Source organism: Delphinapterus leucas, chromosome 2, assembly GCF_059928025.1.
Source record: "Delphinapterus leucas isolate spDelLeu-1000000601 "Yukka" chromosome 2, BTC_Dleu_Yukka2, whole genome shotgun sequence".
Classification (NCBI taxonomy): Eukaryota; Metazoa; Chordata; class Mammalia; order Artiodactyla; family Monodontidae; genus Delphinapterus; species Delphinapterus leucas.
Window position 1 is genome coordinate 46,372,787 of NC_143130.1, and position 19,580 is coordinate 46,392,366.

At 45.2% G+C, this 19,580-nt stretch overlaps 1 protein-coding gene across 3 annotated transcripts in view; it reads left to right on the forward strand.

Moving 5' to 3' along the window:
• SLCO3A1 (solute carrier organic anion transporter family member 3A1) overlaps positions 1–19,580 on the forward strand; it is a 316,010-nt gene that overhangs the window by 232,023 nt on the left and 64,407 nt on the right. For all 3 annotated transcript variants that reach the window (XM_089906843.1, XM_022598845.2, XM_022598844.3), the window contains exon 3: positions 15,184–15,282. In XM_089906843.1, coding sequence (XP_089762969.1) covers positions 15,184–15,282 — 99 coding nt within the window. The remainder of the gene's footprint in view (positions 1–15,183; positions 15,283–19,580) is intronic.

A 19,580-nucleotide genomic window follows, 5' to 3' on the forward strand; every position in this document is an offset into this window, starting at 1 on the left:
CCGGCCAGCTCCGGGTCTGTGTTCTTGGCCTCTGCGTTGTGGTGCCTCTCCATCCTTGCTTTCTTCTCAGATCATTCTTCAGTAAGCATGTGTTTCTTTTAAGATGAGGGAAAGAGTTTTTGTTTTCAAGTGAATTTATCTGGTTCCATCAATGCAAAAACACATGGAAAAAATACAGTGCAAATACAGTAACGCCCAAAGGAAATACGGAAATGATGGTATTTTTTTTTGAATTAAATTTTTTTTTATACAGCAGGTTCTTATTAGTTATCTGTTTTATACATATTAGTGTATACATGTCAATCCCAATCTCCCAATTCATCACACCACCACCACCACCCCCCGCCACTTTCCCCCCTTGGTGTCCATATGTTTTTTCTCTACATCTGTGTCTCTATTTCTGCCCTGCAAACTGGTTCATCTGTACCATTTTTCTAGGTTCCACATATATGCATTAATATACGATATTTGTTTTTCTCTTTCTGACTTACTTCACTCTGTATGACAGTCTCTAGATCCAACCACATCTCTACAAATGACCCAATTTCGTTCCTTTTTTGTCTGAGTAATATTCCATTGTATATATGTACCACATCTTCTTTATCCATTCGTCTGTTGATGGGCATTTATGTTGCTTCCATGACCTGGCTATTGTAAATAGTGCTGCATTGAACATTGGGGTGCATGTGTCTTTTTGAATTATGGTTTCTTCAGGGTATATATGCCCAGTAGTGGGATGGCTGGGTCATGTGGTAATTCTATTTTTAGTTTTTTAAGGAACCTCCATTACTGTTCTCCATAGTGGCTGTATCAATTTACATTCCCACCAACAGTGCGAGAGGGTTTCCTTTTCTCCACACCCTCTCCAGCATTTGTTGTTTGTAGGTTTTCTGATGATGCTGATTCTAACTGGTGTGAGGTGATACCTCATTGTAGTTTTGATTTGAATTTCTCTAATAATCAGTGATGTTGAACAGCTTTTCATGTGCTTCTTGGCCATCTGTGTGTCTTCTTTGCAGAAATGTCTATTTAGGTCTTCTGCCCATTTATTGATTGGGTTGTTTTTTGTTTTTTTTTTAATATTGAGCTGCATGAGCTGTTTGTATATTTTGGAGATTAATCCTTTGTCCATTGATTCGTTTGCAAATATTTTCTCCCATTCTGAGGGTTGTCTTTTCGTATTGTTTGTAGTTTCCTTTGCTTTGCAAAAGCTTTTAAGTTTCATTAGGTCCCATTAGTTTATTTTTGTTTTTGTTTCCATTTCTTTAGGAGGTGGATCAAAAAAGATCTTGCTGTGATTTATGACAAAGAGTGTTCTCCCTATGTTTTCCTCAGAGAGTTGTATACTGTCCAGTCTTACATTTAGGTCTCTAATCCATTTTGAGTTTATTTTTGTGTATGGTGTTAGGGAGTGTTCTAATTTCATTCTATACTTGTCTCCTTTGTCATAGATTAGTTGACCACAGGTGCGTGGGTTTATCTCTGGGCTTTCTATCCTGTTCCATTGATCTATATTTCTGTTTTTGTGCCAGTACCATATTGTCTTGGTTACTGTAGCTTTGTAGTATGGTCTGAAGTCAGGGAATCTGATTCCTCCAGCTCCATTTTTTTCCCTCAAGGCTGGTTTGGTTATTCGGGGTCTTTTGTGTCTCCATACACATTTTAAGATTTTTTGTTCTAGTTCTGTAAAAAACGCCATTGGTAATTTGATAGTGATTGCATCGAATCTGTAGATTGCTGTGGGTAGGATAGTCATTTTCACAATATTGATTCTTCCAATCCAAGAACATGGTATATCTCTCCATCTGTTGGTATCACCTTTAATTTCTTTCATCAGTGTCTTACAGTTTTCTGCATACAGGTCTTTTGTCTCCCTAGGTAAGTTCATTCCTAGGTATTTTATTCTTTTTGTTGAAATGGTAAATGGGAGTGTTTCCTTAATTTCTCTTTCAGATTTTTCGTCATTAGTGTATAGGAATGCAAGAGATTTCTGTGCATTAATTCTGTATCCTGCAACTTTACCAGATTCGTTGATTAGCTCTAGTACTTTTCTGGTGCCATCTTTAGGATTCTCTATGTATACTATCATGTCCTCTGCAAACACTGACAGTTTTACTTCTTCTTTTACAATTTGTATTTCTTTTATTTCTTTTTCTTCTCAGATTGCCATGGCTAGGACTTCCAAAACTATGTTGAATAATAGTGGCGAGACTGGACCTCCTTGTCTCGTTCCTGATCTTAGAGGAAATGCTTTCAGTTTTTCACCATTGAGAATGATGTTTGTTGTGGGTTTGTCGTATATGGCCTTTATTATGTTGAGCTAATTTCCCTCTATGCCCACTTTCTGGAGGGTTTTTGGAATTTTGTCAAAAGCTTTTTCTGCATCTATTGAGATGATCATATGGTTTTTATTCTTCAATTTGTTAACATGGTGTTAACATTGATTGATTGATTTGCATATATTGAAGAATCCTTGCATCCCTGGGATAAATCCCACTTGATCATGGTGTATGATCCTTTTAATGTGTTGTTGGATTCTGTTTGCTAGTATTTTGTTGAGGATTTTTGCATCTATATTCATCAGTGATATTGGTCTGTAATTTTCTTTTTTCGTAGTATCTTTGTCTGGTTTTGGTATCAGGGTGATGATGGCCTCATAGAATGAGTTTGGGAGTCATCCTTCCTCTGCAATTTTTTGGAAGAGTTTGAGAAGGATAGGTGTTAGCTCTTCTCTAAATGTTTGATAGAATTCACTTGTGAAGCCATCTGGTCTTAGACTTTGTTTGTTGGAAGATTTTTAATCACAGTTTCAATTTCAGTGCTTGTGACTGTCCATATTTTCTATTTCTTCCTGGTTCAGTCTTGGAAGGTTATACCTTTCTAAGAATTTGTCCATTTCTTCCAGGTTGTCCATTTTATTGGCATGGAGTTGATTGTAATAGTCTCTTAGGATGCTCTGTATTTTTACAGTGCCTGTTGTAACTTCTCCTTTTTCATTTCTAATTTTATTGATTTGAATCCCGTCCTTCTTTTTCTTGATGAGTCTGGCTAAAGGTTTATCAATTTTGTTTATCTTCTCAAAGAACCAGCTTTTAGTTTTATTGATCTTTGCTATTGTTTTCTTTGTTTCTATTTCATTTATGTCTGCTCTGATCTTTATGATTTCTTTCATTCTGCTAACTTTGGGTTTTGTTTGTTCTTCTTTCTCTAGTTCCTTTAGGTGTAAGGTTAGATTGTTTATTTGAGATATTTCTTGTTTCTTGAGGTAGGCTTGTATTGCTATAAACTTCCCTCTTAGAACTGCTTTTGCTGCATCCCATAGGTTTTGTATCGTTGTGTTTTCATTGTCATTTGTCTCTAGGTATTTTTTGATTTCTTCAGTGGTCTCTTGGTTATTTAGTAACGTATTGGTTAGCCTCCATGTGTTTGTGTTTTTTACGTTTTTTTCCCTGTAATTGATTTCTAATCTCATAGCATTGTGGTCAGAAAAGATGCTTGATATGATTTCAGTTTTCTTAAATTTACTGAGGCTTCATTTGTGACCCAAGATGTGATCTATCCTGGAGAATGTTCTGTGTGCACTTGAGAAGAAAGTGTAATCTGCTGTTTTTGGATGGAATGTCCTATAATTATCAATTAAATCTATCTGGTCTATTGTGTCATTTAAAGCTTGTGTTTCCTTATTAATTTTCTGTTTGGATGATCTGTCCATTGGTGTATGTGAGGTGTTAAAGTCCCCCACTATTACTGTGTTACTGTCGATTTCCTCTTTTAGAGCTGTTAGTAGTTGCCTTATGTATTGAGGTGCTCCTATGTTGGATGCATATATATTTATAATTGTTATATTTTCTTCTTGGATTGATCCCTTGATCATTATGTAGTGTCCTTCCTTGTCTCTTGTAACATTCTTTATTTTAAAGTCTGTTTTATCTGATATGAGTATTGCTCCTGCAGCTTTCTTTTGATTTCCATTTGCATGGAATATCTTTTTCTATCCCCTCACTTTCAGTCTGTATGTGTCCCTAGGTCTGAAGTGGGTCTCTTGTAGACAGCATATATATGGGTCTTGTTTTTCTATCCATTCAGCAAGGCTGTGTCTTTTGGTTGGAGCATTTAATCCATTTGTGTTTTAGGTAATCATTGATATGTGTGTTCCTGTTACCATTTTCTTAATTGTTACCGGTTTGTTTTTGTAGGTCCTTTTCTTCTCTTGTGTTTCCCACTTAAAGAAGTTCCTTTAGCATTTGTTGTAGAGCTAGTTTGGTGGTGCTGAATTTTCTTAGCTTTTGCTTGTCTGTAAAGCTCTCCATCGAATCTGAATGAGATCCTTGCTGGGTAGAGTAATCTTGGTTGTAGGTTCTTCCCTTTCATCACTTTAAATATGTCATGCCACTCCCTTCTGGCTTGTTAGAGTTTCTGCTGAGAAATCAGCTCTTAACCTTATGGGAGTTCCCTTGTATATTATTTGTCATTTTTTCCTTGTTTTCAATAATTTTTGTTTGTCTTTAATTTTTGTCAGTTTGATTACTATGTGTCTCGGTGTCTTTCTCCCTGCGTTTATCCTGCCTGGGAGTCTCTGCGCTTCCTGGACTTGGGTGGCTATTTCCTTTCCCGTTTTAGGGAAGTTTTCGACTATAATCTCTTCAAATATTTTCTCAGGTCCTTCCTCTCTCTCTTCTGCATCTGGGACCCCTGTAACGTGAATGTTGTTGTGTTTAACGTTGTCCCAGAGGTCTCTTAGGCTGTCTTCATTTCTTTTCATTCTTTTTTCTTTATTCTGTTCTACGGCAGTGAATTCCACCATTCTGTCTTCCAGGTCACTTATCTGTTCTTCTGCCTCAGTTATTCTGCTATTGATTCCTTCTAGTGTATTTTTCATTTAAGTTATGGTATTGTTCATTTCTGTTTGTTTGTTCTTTAATTCCTCTCGGTATTTGTTCTTTAATTCTTATAGGTCTTTGCTGTCTCTTGTAACATTCTTTATTTTAAAGTCTGTTTTATCTGATATGATATTCATTTCTGATGAAATGAATGAAATATGCATTTCTTCAAGATTCATTTCTTGAATCTTCTCGATCTTTGCCTCCATTCTTTTTCCTAGGTCCTGCATCATCTTCGCTATCATTATTCTGAATTCTTTTTCTGGAAGGTTGCCTATCTCCACTTAATTTAGTTGTTTTTCTGGGGTTTTATCTTGTTCCTTTATCTGGTACAAAGTCCTCTGCCTTTTCATTTTGTCTATCTTTTTGTGAACATGGTTTTCCTTCCACAGGCTGCAGAATTATAGTTCTTGCTTCTGCTGTCTGCCCTCTGGTCGGTATTTCTTTATATGATTCTGTATCATCCGTATCTTTGAAATAAGCATCTCTCACTTAAGTAACCAAAAAACTAAAACTTGTAAGGCAAAAAAGAAAATCCTGCTACTAGAAGTACCAGCAAGGAGAATAACTAACAGCTAATGTTTTTTGAGAACGCCTGTGTTCTAGGAAATTATCTGAAGCCTCTTTTGGGCACTCATACATTTGCTCCTCAAAGGCTCCCAAGAACGTAGGGGTTGTTGTCAGCCCATTTTACAGAGTCAGGAACTGAGGTACAGGGAGCACTTGTGCTGTGACCACAGACACACAGGGTGCAGCGGAGCCTGACGCTGCCCTTCCTGTAGTGTCCTAACCCCCACTCAAGGCAGGAATCATCCCTGTCCTATTCCACCAGTGACCCTCAGAAATACTAATGGATTTGCCTGATTTTAGAGTGAGGAGAGGCACTGGGAGAAGCCCCTGAGTTTCTGGATGGCCTTTTTGCTTTTGCTTTCAGCCACGTAAAGAGTTTGTGCTTTCAGCTCCTCAGTGACAGGCTTCGCCACTGTGTCCCTGCCCTGATGGGCTGTTGGTATAGAAGCCAGGCCCCGTGTCACACTCCAGCAAAGAGAAGAATAAAGGCTTGGAGGGAAGGGTCAGCATTTTCTCCTTCACAGGATACCACATGTGCAGCTGTAGCCTGCCCAGTGACTGGCCTCCTCCTGCTTGTCCACTAGGGGGCAGGAAATAGCAGGCCTTCAGGTGGGGCTGGCTGCAGAAGACTCAGGGCCCACCGAGAGGAGGAAAAGCGGGCACCCACAGCGTATTTCCCTTCCCCTGGCTCTTCTAGCTCTTCTAGCACCCAGCAAAGCCAAGGAGCATCAGTGGAAACAAACATCTATGAAGTACTTTATCTGGACCAGGGGTCACGCCGGGCCCTTACATCTGCTTTCATTTATCCCTCCCTGCAAGCGCTATGAAATACATCTTATTAGCATCTCCCCTTTTCAGATGTGGAAACTAACAGAGGTGAGGGACTTGCCCAGGGCTGCTGGCAATTAAGTGGCAGCGCCAGGATTCACACCCAGCCCGGCTCTAGAACCCACTGTTAACCCCACTCACCACACCCACCTCTGAAGCCAGATGGTTTCTATCCACATCCTCGTTGTGGTGCAAGGCGTGAGAAGCAGGTGGCTACCTGTGAGCGGCGGGGTTTGGGGTTGGGTTTGGTTGTTATTCTTTAAGTTTGCTTATTTGTGCTTGAGCTCACTGGAGACCCAGTCCTGCAGAGGGCACCAGGGGTCAGCTGCCCCCCAGGGGCCCTGGAGCAAGTTGCTTAACCTCTGTGAGCCTCAAGTCCTTCTGGGATACAGCTGGCATGACGGCACCTGCCTCATCGCATTGTTAGAAGGAATCATGAAATAACATGCATAAACCACATAGTCCAGACTCTGGCACCATACAATAAGCACTCGATAAATAGCCAATGGCCATTTTTCTATAGGCACTTATATCACACATGTATGTATACGTGAAAATGTGATAATCATGTGTTTGTGCAGAAAACATATTCCAGCTTAACGAATTGTTGCAAAACAGACACCCACGTAGCCTGCAAATAGACCAAATACAAAACCAGCACCTGAGAACCCCCCCACCCAACCCGTGCCTCCTTCACTGTGACCCCTCCCTCCCTCATGGGCAGCAGTGATCACAACTCTGACTTCTCTGCTATTCATTCCCCTGTTTTTCTTTATAGCTTGACTACCTAGTTATATATCACTACATGGTTTAATTTTGCCGCTTTCAATTCTGCGTAAGTGGAATCACACCAGTATGTATTCTTGCCTGTCTGTGTTCTTTTGGAATTACATCATTTAAGATTAATCCACGTTATTGATGATTTGTTTTCTCTGCTGTATAGGAATTCCAATGTATGAAGATGTCACCGTTTGTTTCTCTGTTGTTCTGTTGTTGGGCATTTGGGTTGTTTCCAGTTTGAGGATCTTACAAGATTGGGATGAGCATTCCTGGATGTGTCTCCCAGTGGGTTTCAGACTTTCTGTAGAGTATTTACCTAGGAATTAGGACTGTGGGTCATTGGGTGAGTTCCTCTTTGGTTTTACAGACACTGCCAAAGTTTTGCCAGAGTGGTTGTCTAATTTACACTCCTACCCGCAGTATGCAAGAGTCCAGATTCCCTACATCCTTGCCAACACTGGGTATTATCAAGCTCTTCAATCAGCTAAAAATCTAATGACATTTCACTGGGCTTGTAATTTACATGTCCCTGAATTCTAATGAGGTTAAGCATCTTGTCCCATTCCATTGTTCCTTTGAACCTCCTCTTTTGTGAAGCACCTATTAAGGTTTCTGCCCCCTTTCCACCGGTTTGTCTTTTTCTCATGGACTTATAGTAGTTTTTACATAGTCTCGATATGAGCCCTCCGATTCTTGTATGTGTGTTTTTAAGGATGTATGTTACATGTATGTTTTCCCACATCTTTGCTTTCCTAGTGGGCTCTTTTGATGAATCTAAGGAATGACCTTAATTTTAATGTAGACCAATTTGTCAAGCTCTTCTTTTAATGCTTCATGCTTTCTTTGTTTGGTTTAAAAAATCTCTCCCTGCCCCCAACGTTGTGACAGTACTTTTGTCTATTATCTTCCAGAAGCTTTATTGTTTTGCTTTTCACACAGGCCTCCGATATGCCTGGAATTGATTTTTACATGTGTTGTGCAGCCGACTTTTTTTTCCTATAATTTCAAGTTGTCCTAGCACCATTCATGGAAAAATTCATCCTTCCCCCCACCGCTTTGTAGGCACACTTTGTCATAAATCAGGCGTCCACGCAAGTATGGATCTGTTTCTCGGCTTTCTCTTCTGCTTTACTTGTACGTTTGCTGCTTCTTGTGCCAGAAACACACTGTCTTCATCATTACAGCTTTAAAAGGAGTCCAGTAGGGGGCTTCCCTGGTGGCGCGGCGGTTGAGAGTCTGCTTGCCGATGCACAGGACACGGGTTCCTGTCCCAGTCCGGGAGGATCCCATATGCCGCGGAGCGGCTGGGCCCGTGAGCCATGGCCGCTGAGCCTGCGCGTCCGGAGCCTGTGCTCCGCAACGGGAAAGGCCACAGCAGTGAGAGGCCTGCGTACCGCAAGAAAAAAAAAAAAAAAGGAGTCCAGTAGGGTATGTCTTGACAATTCTTCTTCTTCTTCCAAGGTATCCAGGCTGGTCTTAGTTCTGGTTCTATGTGTGTGACCTGATCCCTTTCTAGAGGCTGTCGCGTCAGTCCCCTTGACACATTGCATCTAGAAGGAGGCACATTCCCAGCGCTGAGTGACACATGCAGAGAACCCTGTCCAGGGAAAGAGCAGGCGGGGGCTGAGTCCCAGCTCTGCCCCTCCCCAGCTGGCTGAAGCTGGGCAGACCATGGCCAAGAAGAGTTTCTCCCTCCCCATTTTGTGTCACTGCGGTAACGAGTATTCTCATTCACACGCCCTTTCAACAGATTGTGAGCTAACTGTCCTGGGCCAAACTGGGGACAGAAAGAAGAATAACGCACCACCTCTGCCTCACAGGGCTTCAAGTCTCCTCCAGCATGTCTGGGACTGAGCCCCAGTCAATGCCAGGTCTGAAAAATGACCCACAAAAAAAATGTCCCATGGTCAAATAATTAACAAGCAGCTTCATGCAACATCCTGTTCTTAGAGATTCACATGTAGCAGATATAAGATCTGAGACTGTCCTCAAATTTGCTTAACAATTGTGTTGGTTTCCTATCACTGCTGTAGTAAGTTACCGCAAGCTTAGTGGCTTAAGATAATATAAGTGTATTATCTTACATTGTGGAGGTCAGAAGTCCATAATGGGTCTCCCTGAGCTAAAAATCCAGGTGCCAGCAGGGCTGCCTTTCTTCTGGAGGATCCTTTCTGGAGGGGAGAATCCACTTTCTTGCTTTTCCCAGCTCCTAGAAGCCACCCACATTCTTGGCCTCAAGGCCCCGTCCTCTGTCTTCAAAGCCAGCAGCGACTAACCAAGGCTTTCTCATGATGCCATCGCCCTGGTTCTGTGGTCTCATCTCCTTCTCTGACTCTGAGTTGTATTCCTCCTCCTTCTACATCTACAGGTCCTTCAAGATTACATTGGCCCACAAGGATAATCAGCATGATCTCTTTATTTTCAAGTCAATTGATTAGTGACCTTAATTCCATCTGGAGCCTTCGTTCTCTTTGGTCAGTTACAGTAACAGACACAGGTTCCGGGGATTAGGACATGGACATCTTTGGGGACCATTATTTAACGTCCTATACGGTGGAACCCTTAGCCTGCGAGTGCACTCACCCCAGCTTGATAGCGCATGTAGTGCATTGCTCTGTGTGTTCTTTACAGCACACGGTACAGTGGGAGGTCTTTCTCTAGCCCCACTCCATCATGCACTGTCCTCTTTGGTGCTGACATCATATGGTAGGTTGATTTGTTTATGGCCTTTCTTCTTCCCAAATACCAACTCCACAAAAAAGCAGGGATTTTGTCTGTTTTGTCCACAGCCGTATCTCAGCTCCTTGCACAGAGCCTGGCACCTGTAGGTGCCATTATATATTTTGAATGATGGCGAATGGTTGGAGGTCTCTCCAATAAGACAGCAAGCTTCTTGAGGGCAAGATCCTCACCCAGTTCGTCTGTCCTTCCCCTGCGTCCAGAGATGGCTGGTGCTAAGTAGGAAGACTGTATAGCATGGGTGGCAGATTTACACCAGAGGTTCTCAAACTTTCTGGGTTCCTTGTACCCTTAGTGTCTTATCTTTCACAGAGCCCTGAGTCTGCAGGATATTACCCAGCAATTGTGTTTATCAAGCAGTTAGGTTCAAATTACTTAATACACGTTTGAAAAAAATAACACACATAAATTGAAAGAAAAAGATATTTCTATTTTATTTTTAAATATGTATGATTACTTACTAATGGGTTGTGTGTCCCTGCTGGGGACTACATAGATTCTCAAACCTTGGAATCAGATTGGACTCCACCACCTTCATTTCCTGTGTTCTGCATTGATTTCCACACCACGTTTGCTTTTTATCACAGCAGGTACTGAAAACTCAGTTCCCAAAGGCAGGATGTATTTGAAAGGAATATTGCTTGATCCAGTGCTGAAACCATCAGCCACCTAGAGTGAGTAGTTGTAAGTAGTTGTATGAGTAACATCTGACAGATGTTAGCTATCACTGGGTTTCCCTCCAAAACTTAAAACATTTTGCTGTACCCCTGTGAGTTCACTGTGGTACCCCAGGGTGCCTCGACACACAGTTTGGGAACTGCAGATTTACACTAACCTAATTTACAGAAGGCCTCTCTTCAAACCAGGATGCCGGAGTTAGATCACCATGGGGGTCGTGCCATTCTCTCTCCCTTTGTTCAGTCCTCACATCCCTGGGAAGCCAGGTTAGCATCAGAATGTGCTTGGCAGGTGGGCAGTCAGAGCAAGGGGGTGGAGTCTGGACTCTGGTCCGCCAGTCCGTCTGGACCCTTGTGATGCTTGGGATTGCGGCTGCTTCCCCCGAGGAACCCTCTCTGGAGCTTGGCCTGCTCCCAGCATCAGAGACACAGGCGTCATCCATTTAACAAGCACTCATGGCTCTTTCTGGGTGCCAGACTCTGTTCTAAGAGCTTTACAAATGCGAGGTCATTAAATCCTCCCTGTAGTCCCGTGGAATAGGCCTAATATCATTCCCATTTTACAGATGAGAAAGCTGAGGCACAAGGAAGTTAAATAGACCTTTCCCAAGGTTCCCAGAGCTAGGAAGTGGTGGAGCTGGGATTTGAACCCAAGTGGCCCATACTCTCTCCAGACCTGCTTGAAGGATGCTTTTCCCCTAAGGGGATGAGAGAAACCTGGCTTCAGAGCCCGCTGTGCTGCTTTCTGACTCACTGTTGGGAAGTGAGGCACTAAACCTTTCCTTCCTTCCGCTGTGAAATGGGCGCAGTAGACTCCCCGTCAGGGCCATTGAAAGAATTACAGCAGATCGTGCTTGTAAAGCACCAGGCTCACGGTAGCAGCACAGGAGGGGCCCTTCTCTCTCTGATCTCTGCGTCCCGGGCTCGCCTCCCCTCCCGTGTACACAATCTGGCAGACAGCAGGGGGCAGCACTGGGCCGCTGAAGAACCTTTTCTCCTGGACCTGGAGGCACTCACCATTCAACACAAGGATTCTGGATTTTAGGGCCGGACCATCTGTTTCTTGTCTATTTTGGCAGAACATTTTGAGGGGGGTTTGCTAAACAAGAACAAAATCACAGCCTGGTGGGCTGAATCGAAAAGAGAGTGAAGAAGCAAGTTCAGAAGTACCTTTCTGTAAGATCACAGCCTGCCTTGTGTGCTCTCAGGGGAACAGCATCCTCTAAAGACCCAGGGCTGTGCTCACCGATGCTGCTTGATTTGAGCTGTTATCCTAAGATATTTCTGAAGTGAAAAAGGGTGCTTCCTGATGCATGAGCCTCCCATCCCACCCCACACCACCCCCACTACTGGATTGTCCCTTGGAAAATACTCGAGAACCCATTGCTGCTAGAGGTTTACTTGGCATCTCTCCGAGGAGGAGCTGCTTTAAGAATATTCCCTCACTTCAACTGAGGGGAAAACATGTCCTTCACAGAAATAATACGCATCCTATGTCTTTTTTTCTTTTCTTTTCTTTTGGCCACGAAGCTTGCAGGATCTCAGTTCCCTGACCAGGGATTGAACCCGGGCCACGGCAGTGAAAGCGCCGAATCCTAACCACTAGACCACCAGGGAAGTCCCCCTACATCCTTCTTTGGTTTTTGGAATGGGGCCCTACCAGGTTTCTTTGGGGGAGAATTCTGTCCTGTTCAAATGGAAAGCCACAATCCAGCGTTTTGGTGACCCGTGCCCTGTCCTAAAGTAACCAGATGGAGAGACCACCTTGGCACGTGGCTTCTCTGCAGTGGCCTCTGCCCATCCGAGCTGCCAGAACGGATGGCTGGCCTGTCTGGGCCTGGTGGGGCTCTTGTGGGCAGCTGAGCTTGAGGGATGCCCTTCCTTTTGTGTCATAACTTGCACAAGGGCAGGACACCCAGGGCCTGGAGTCTCCAGCTGTCCCATGATGCTGGCTGGCCCACACTCCCACACTCTCCACTGCCCCCATGTGGGGGAGGGGTAACAGAACACTCTCAACGCACGTTTTTTGTTTTTTTTTTTAATTTTATTTTTGGCTGAGTTGGGTCTTCGTTGCTGTGCGCGGGCTTTCTCTAGTTGTGGCGAGTGGGGGCTACTCTTCGTTGCGGTGCGCGGGCTTCTCATCGCGGTGGCCTCTCTTGTTGCAGAGCACGGGCTCTAGGCACGCGAGCTTCAGTAGTTGCAGCACGCGAGCTCGGTACTTGTGGCACACGGGCCCTAGAGCACACGGGCTTCAGTAGTTGCAGCACATGGGCTCAGTAGTTGTGGCGTACAAGCTTAGTTGCTCCGCGGCATGTGGGATCTTCCCGGACCAGAGATCGAACCCTTGTTCCCTGCACTGTCAGGCAGATTCTTAACCACTGCACCACCAGTGGTTAAGTCCCAACACAAGCTTTAAAGCTCATTGGTTGTTTCTTTCCAGTGATACTAAAAGCTTGGTCCTTTGACCTATTCAGTATTAATTATCATTTTCATTGTTCAATCTGTAGGGGGTGGAGCAGTGATTATTACATTGAATGGGGGGGTATTTAATTTGCATGAAAGGAGGCATGTTATCATGGGGGCGCTGCTGGGGGTCAGAGTGATGGCTAGGACTATGGAAGGGGCGTCAGAAGAGTAGCTGCAGCACCCCTGGCAAGAGACTTGTGTTCTATCTCTGTGCCCCTTTCTTTTGGGACAGGCTGAGTAGTTAGTTTACTTGCTGAGGCATCTTTAGAGTGCCAGTGGCTGACCAGTGGCTCCCCTCAGCCTGCAGCCTGGACAGAAGGATAGAGCTGGCTTCATGATTTTGCCCTGAAGCAGAAAGCCCTTCAGTCTACCTGAGGTACAGCTCTTGCCTTGGACACCCCCTGTCCACAACCCTGCCCCTGTGTCTTTCTCAGCATCACTTCCTGCTTCGCTTTCCCCCATCTACCAAAGAGGACCGAAGCCAAGACTAGCTCTGCTCCCTAACTCTGCCCAGCTAAGGCCTAATCCCTCCTAATTCTAGCCCATACTTGAAAGAGCACCACGTTCTAGACTTTTCCAAAAACACCCCACCTTTCTCAATTTTCTCTGGTCGGTTATCTCAACCTGAGTTGTGACAAACCGGAGCCAGTGTTTTAACAAAGTGGATTCTGCTGCTCTCCAGATTCCTATAAACAGGAATAACTGTGAGACTGGAGGTCATCGGCTGGGTACAGGAGCAGCAATTTTGAGGCCCTTGAGCTTCTAGATGGCTCCATATCAGAGTAGGATTTCACTGAGGGTGGATTCAGCCCCATTCGTGTTATAGAAGCCATCCTCTTTTCATCCTGTCCTTCATTAAACAGCGTTCCTTATAAGCCATCTTTAAGTGATTGCTTCGGGGTTCTGGGTCCTTGTCTGTAAATGAGGAAGACGTGGCTCCTTCGCCAGGTATCTAAAAAACAGTTAAGGTGTCTATAGTTTCCTCTGCAAGTCCGTGAGCTCCAGGAAGGCCTGGATTGTTAACTCTTTACTTCAGTGCTGAGTCCCCATCCCTGAGAAGGCTTCTTGGCACGTAGAAGGAACTCAATAAGTATTGACTGAGTGGATGAATATTTGAGCAGTTCCGTGATGACGTCACTGGGCGATTTCAAGCTGAGTTAGTCTACCCTGCGAACAGACCAGAACTATCCTCCACTGAGCTCAGCTTCCCTCTGGTTGAATCCATTTCCTACCTTGTTCCTCATGTGCCCACATGGGCCTGTTAGTACCCACACTCCAGGCTGTCTGCTTAGGTTGAATTGACCCATGTATTGATTGTCCCCACAGGCAGCCAGCTTCCTAAGAAAACGCCACTTCTTTACTCTTATTTTTTATTCCCAGGGCCTTGTGAGTTATCAGTGCTCAAGCTGAAATTTAGTTAAATACAGACAGCCTGTGAGTTTTTAGTTTGGGCTCAGTGCTTTTCCAGAATGACCAAAAGGTTTGTGCAAAATTCCAGATACTATATCCGTCAGATACGTTACTTAATCACGTACCCTAGTACCACCTTCTCAAGTCCTACAGAAGAGCTTGAGGTCTGAACAGCTGTTACAACAACAGAGAGCAATTCCAAAAATATGGGGGCGGGGGGGGGACTGCAAAACTGAAATTAATAGAATGTTTAATTAAATGTGCTCAGGGCATACCATTATGTCAGCTTTGTTGTTTGCTAAATTTAATGCCTGTAAACATTTCATTACATTTGAGAATAATTTGTGGCTTCAACTTTTCTCACTTCACAAGAATCCCTGAGTTTGCACAATGAGTGCTGAGAAATCTTTGCCAACCGTAAATTAATTGAATTACATAAAGCCAAATAAACGCGAAAGCAAAATTATAAAAATCCTTCCAAAAACGTTTATGGAAGAAAAAATATTTCATGATAGACATGGACGTATTTTAATAGGTTTAGTATGATATGGGGTGGAGTCCTCTAAAAGTAACTGTACTTGGAGCCCACAAATATTTCAGAGCAACCTACTGAAACTATAGAATTCCTGCATGACAGTGCTTCAACAGAGTTTCCAAAACTTAGAAATACTAGCTTTCCCCTCTAGGATTTTTAGACTCATTCCTCTAATGTCATTTGTCTAATGAGACCTCTCATCTGATCAATGTAAAACAGTTTTCTTGAGCTTTGGCAATTTTGCTCAATAAATGGCTTCGGCTTTTAATCTAATCTTGCTTTCGTCTTCTTCTTTCAGGAATCCTGTTCACGATGCTGGTGTTTGGACCAGCCTGTGGATTTATCCTGGGCTCTTTCTGTACCAAAATCTATGTGGATGCAGTCTTCATTGACACAAGTAAGGAATTTATCTCAATTTCCAAGCGCCGCCCACAAGCCCTTCCTCCATCATAAAGGAGCCCCAGCCTCTGGGTTCTGAAACCTTCCTACTAAACAGCAGCCCTAATGCATCCCCCTCTCTAGCTGGTGGCCCCCTTGAGATTGGAGGAAAGATCGGGTCATGAATTTGGTACAGAGGGTCTGGCTTGAAGCATGTGTTCTGCTCGCGTCTACCTGGAGACTGAATAGCCCCCTAAGGTTGATTTCACTCCTCAAATCTGAATTTTCCTCATCTGTAAACTCAAGGTAACAAAACTTATATCTGCCTTGAAGGGCTTTTGTAAGATAAATGAGGGGACAGATGTGGAAATGCCTGGCATACACACATACTCATTGAATGTTGGTCCATGAACCACATGAGGACCCTATTTCTTAAACTAAAAGTCGGAGCACGTGTTCAAGCGCAAATGTACACATGGGGTCAAGGAGACAGAATATTTGAAAATTGTTTCTGTAAGACACTGTCGTGGTGGGCTTTATAAGGAAATATACCATACCTCGAACCCATTTTAAGCGGCATGTCTTGTGTTCTTAGCAGGAAGAGCAAGCGTATGTCTCAGCCTGCTCTGGGCCCCCCCATCCCTAGCATACCTGGATTGAACAGCGTGCTAGTTGAGATGTGCTAGGCTATGCAGTAGTAACAGACAATTCCCAAATCAAAGTGATTTTATGCAACCAAAGTTTATTTCTCAGCCATACTGCATATCCAGTGCAGGTTGATGGTATTTGGGGGGTGGAGGGTGAGACTTGCCTACTGTAGTCCCTCCAGGACCCAGGCTCACAGAAGTTTCATCTGACTCCTGCCTGCCCAGTCGCCGAGGCAGGAAACCAGCTCCTGTTCAGAAATGACACGCATTGCTTCTACTTACATTTCAATGACCACAGCAAGCCACCTGGCGTATTAATCTGTTGCTTTGTGACAAATTACCCCAAACTTCGTGACTTTAAACAATAGGTATTTTCTCACAGTTTATTTCTCTGGGTCTGGAACCCAGGAGCAGCTTAGCTGGATGGTTCTGACTCAGGGTCTCTCATGAGGCTGCAGTCAAGGTGTTGAGCTGGTATCAAATCATCTGAAAGCCCACCTGGAGGGGCTCCACTTCCAAACTCACCCCACGGCTGTTGGCAGTCCTTGGCAGATGGGCTCTCAGGCTGGCTCCCATGGATCTCTGTACAGGGCTAACCTCGGCATGGCCTCCCTGGAGCAAACAACCCAAGAGAGGGTAAGAGCACCTGAGACAAAGCCGCAGCCTTTTATAACCTAGTCTCACAAGTGACACCTCATTGCTTCTGCTGCGTTTTTTGTGTTAGAAGCAAGCCACTTGTTTCTGTACACTTGGAAGAAGGGATCATTTCGTAAGGACGTGAATTCCAGGGGTGGGGATCGTTGGAGGCCGTCTCGGTCACGACTCAACTGCGTGCCCGAAAGAGGACGCCGTGTTCCTGTGCAGCTTAGCGAGTTGAGAAGCCATGTTTCCTTTCTCTCTGAAAACAGTGCAGGAAGCCTTTCCAGCTTCTCTGTCTCATCCCGATCTATTCCCAGGATCAATAAGGACTCTCAGTCCCCTGGTGTTCAATTCATCATCTCTTGACAGGGCTAAATTTACTAATTCACCCCAAAGACATAATCTGGTTTTAAATCCAATCAAGTCACTTTGTGATTCACTCCATTAATCCCAGTGATATATTTACTTGTAGCTAATGATGTTACAGATTTCCAAACGGGGGAGAAAAATCAAATGCAGCCTTATTTGTTTGTTCGTTTTAAAGTGCTGGGTCTGTTCAGGAGGTGATTGAATGCCGCTGTTTTGTAGCCCTTGGTTGGCCCTTTGAACCCTATTCCTAGCGGGTGGGATGACTGGTGGCCTGGTCAGAGAAACAACCCATGGGGACGGTCAGCTGCCATCTTGCTTCTACGGACAGAAAGCCGGCTTCCGCCACTGCACCAAAGGCAGTACAGGACAGGAGTAGCAAAGGAGGGGAGGAAAGGGGGCACCCTCCCAGTGCATGGGGAAGGCTGCCTGCGGGGAGAAGGCAAGTGTCCAGGCAGCCTATCCTGCCCTCAGTGTATTAGCAGGGCCCCCTTGAATCAAAGCTTGTGGAGTACCAGAATCCCTGAGCCGGAAAGAACCTCAGACATCGTTCTCTTCCAACTCTTGCATTATGTAGATAAGAAAACTGATGCCTAGAGAGGTAAAGGGATGTACCCAATCCAAGGGGTGTATCTATATAAAACCCAGGTCTCGGAGCAAGCATGTGGAGACACCCCTCGCCAAGATTCCTCTTGGGAATTAAATAGCATCTTTTTCTCAGTGACTCGAATGGCCAAGAGGGAGACGGGTGGCTGGAGGGGGCTTAGCCCATCCACTCGCAGCCCCCTCTGTATGCCATTCCCTTGCTCAGGCCATCCGCTCAGTCTGGAGTGCCGTCCCCAGCCATTCCGCTCCACATCTGTCCTCACCTTTCAAGGCCCAGGGGAGCGTCATCTACGGTTCTAGACTCATTGGCAGTTTGAAGCCTCCCATACCTGAGACAGATGGGCGCGTTTCCGTTCCGTCTGGGCACCCTGCTGATGGCCGCCTTTCCCCAAAATGAGTTAATAGCGGACTTCCTATCTGATGAGTCTCGAAGGACTGAAGGATGTGTTGTGAGTCGCCCTCTTTGTTTGCATCCCTTCTGAAGGCCCCCGGAGGGCTGGTGCCACCCTTTACCAGCAGAGGGCAGAAAAATATAATTTATTCTATTCAGGAGCCAGTCACAGAATTCCATAGTTGCCAGCAGTTTTCTAATCTTGTGACTGAGACTTGTCATTCTGTCTGTGAGTGGATTGGGGCTGTATTTCGAGGAGCCGGTTCTCAGTTCTTTCAGGATGACCCTTCCCTGTCTTTTCCTCACCGACTAAGACAGAGCCCCTCTTTCGGGCTGTCCAGCCTATGGGAATGTGCCCTTAAGCATGAATGTACAGGGGCCACGCACACAGCCATATGTTTCTGAAATTCCAGCTGAGAGTTGGGCGGGGGACTGGGAAAAGCAGTGGCCTGGGAATTGTGCGAGGTGGGCAAGGCAGGTCCCTGGGAGGCCCTTGTTATGGGGTAGTTGGAGGAGGGCATGTGCCTTTCACCAGGCAGCCTAGCAGCGGCTGAGGGAACAGGGCGGAAAGGCAGAGACCGGTGAGGGAGTCTGGTTGGAATCTGTGTGTCAGTGAAGCTGGGGCTGCAGGGGAGGTGGTTGGTTGTAGGGACAGGCCAGCTATGGGGCTGCAAGACCCCACGGGCAGCTCCCCAGGAGGGCTGCCCTGGCGGCGCTCAGACACAGGGATTCTGCTGCTGCTGCCTTTCATCCGTGTCTGAGCCCCCTGTGGCTCCTTCGGCCCCTCTTAGGGAGGATAGATGCCTCCTCTGATAGCCTGGGGAAGGAATGATGGTGCCTGCAGAATTTCTTTTCTAGAACATCTTTGTAAAGCTGAGACCAGTCAAGAGCAGGACGTAGGAAGAAGAAGGGCCTGGTAGCAGAGTAGACCCCTGAGCACTGGACTGACCAAGCTTCGCAGTGTGGGGTTAACAAATTGATGACAATGGCAGCCGTGAATTGACCCCTTTTTAAACACATAGAATGCCCCTTGGGAACCTCACAGATGATGCGTCCTCCTGCAGTGATTATGAGTTCTGAGTTCAAACATCAGACCAGACCTCCGTTCACATCCCAACCACACCCCTAACGCGCTGTGTGATCCTGGGGCCATTTCTCCTCATGGGTCTATGTGTGGATGACATGATCATGTTAATCATACAAAGCAGTTAATACAGTGCCTGGGGAATAGTAAACACACAGTAAAATTAGGTGTAATGAGGAACAGAGAGGTTAACTCACTGCACAGCCCAGGCCTATCTGACCCCAACTGGGCAGCTCACTTCCCTGAAACCTCTCCAGGAGTTTAGCCAGAAGCCTGCCCCCTTCCATGGACAGAGGCCTTGCTGAGATGCCCTGACTGCCAACACTTCTGTACAGACTGGCCCTAAGGCACACCAGCCCGCTCTGCTACAGCTGCAGCAAGATACGTCCATCCATTGGCTTCACAGAAAAGGTCGACAAGCAGAGAGCATCCAGCTCTGCCACCCTGGGGCTGGCTGCCGCCGCCAGATTCCTTCACGTTGGAATAATTAGTCCAGTGGCTGGGATTCTGAACCATCCACGCTGTCCTCCATCCCCACCCCCTCCCTGTCTCCAGTTTCTAATTAGGTCTGGAACTTAACGATA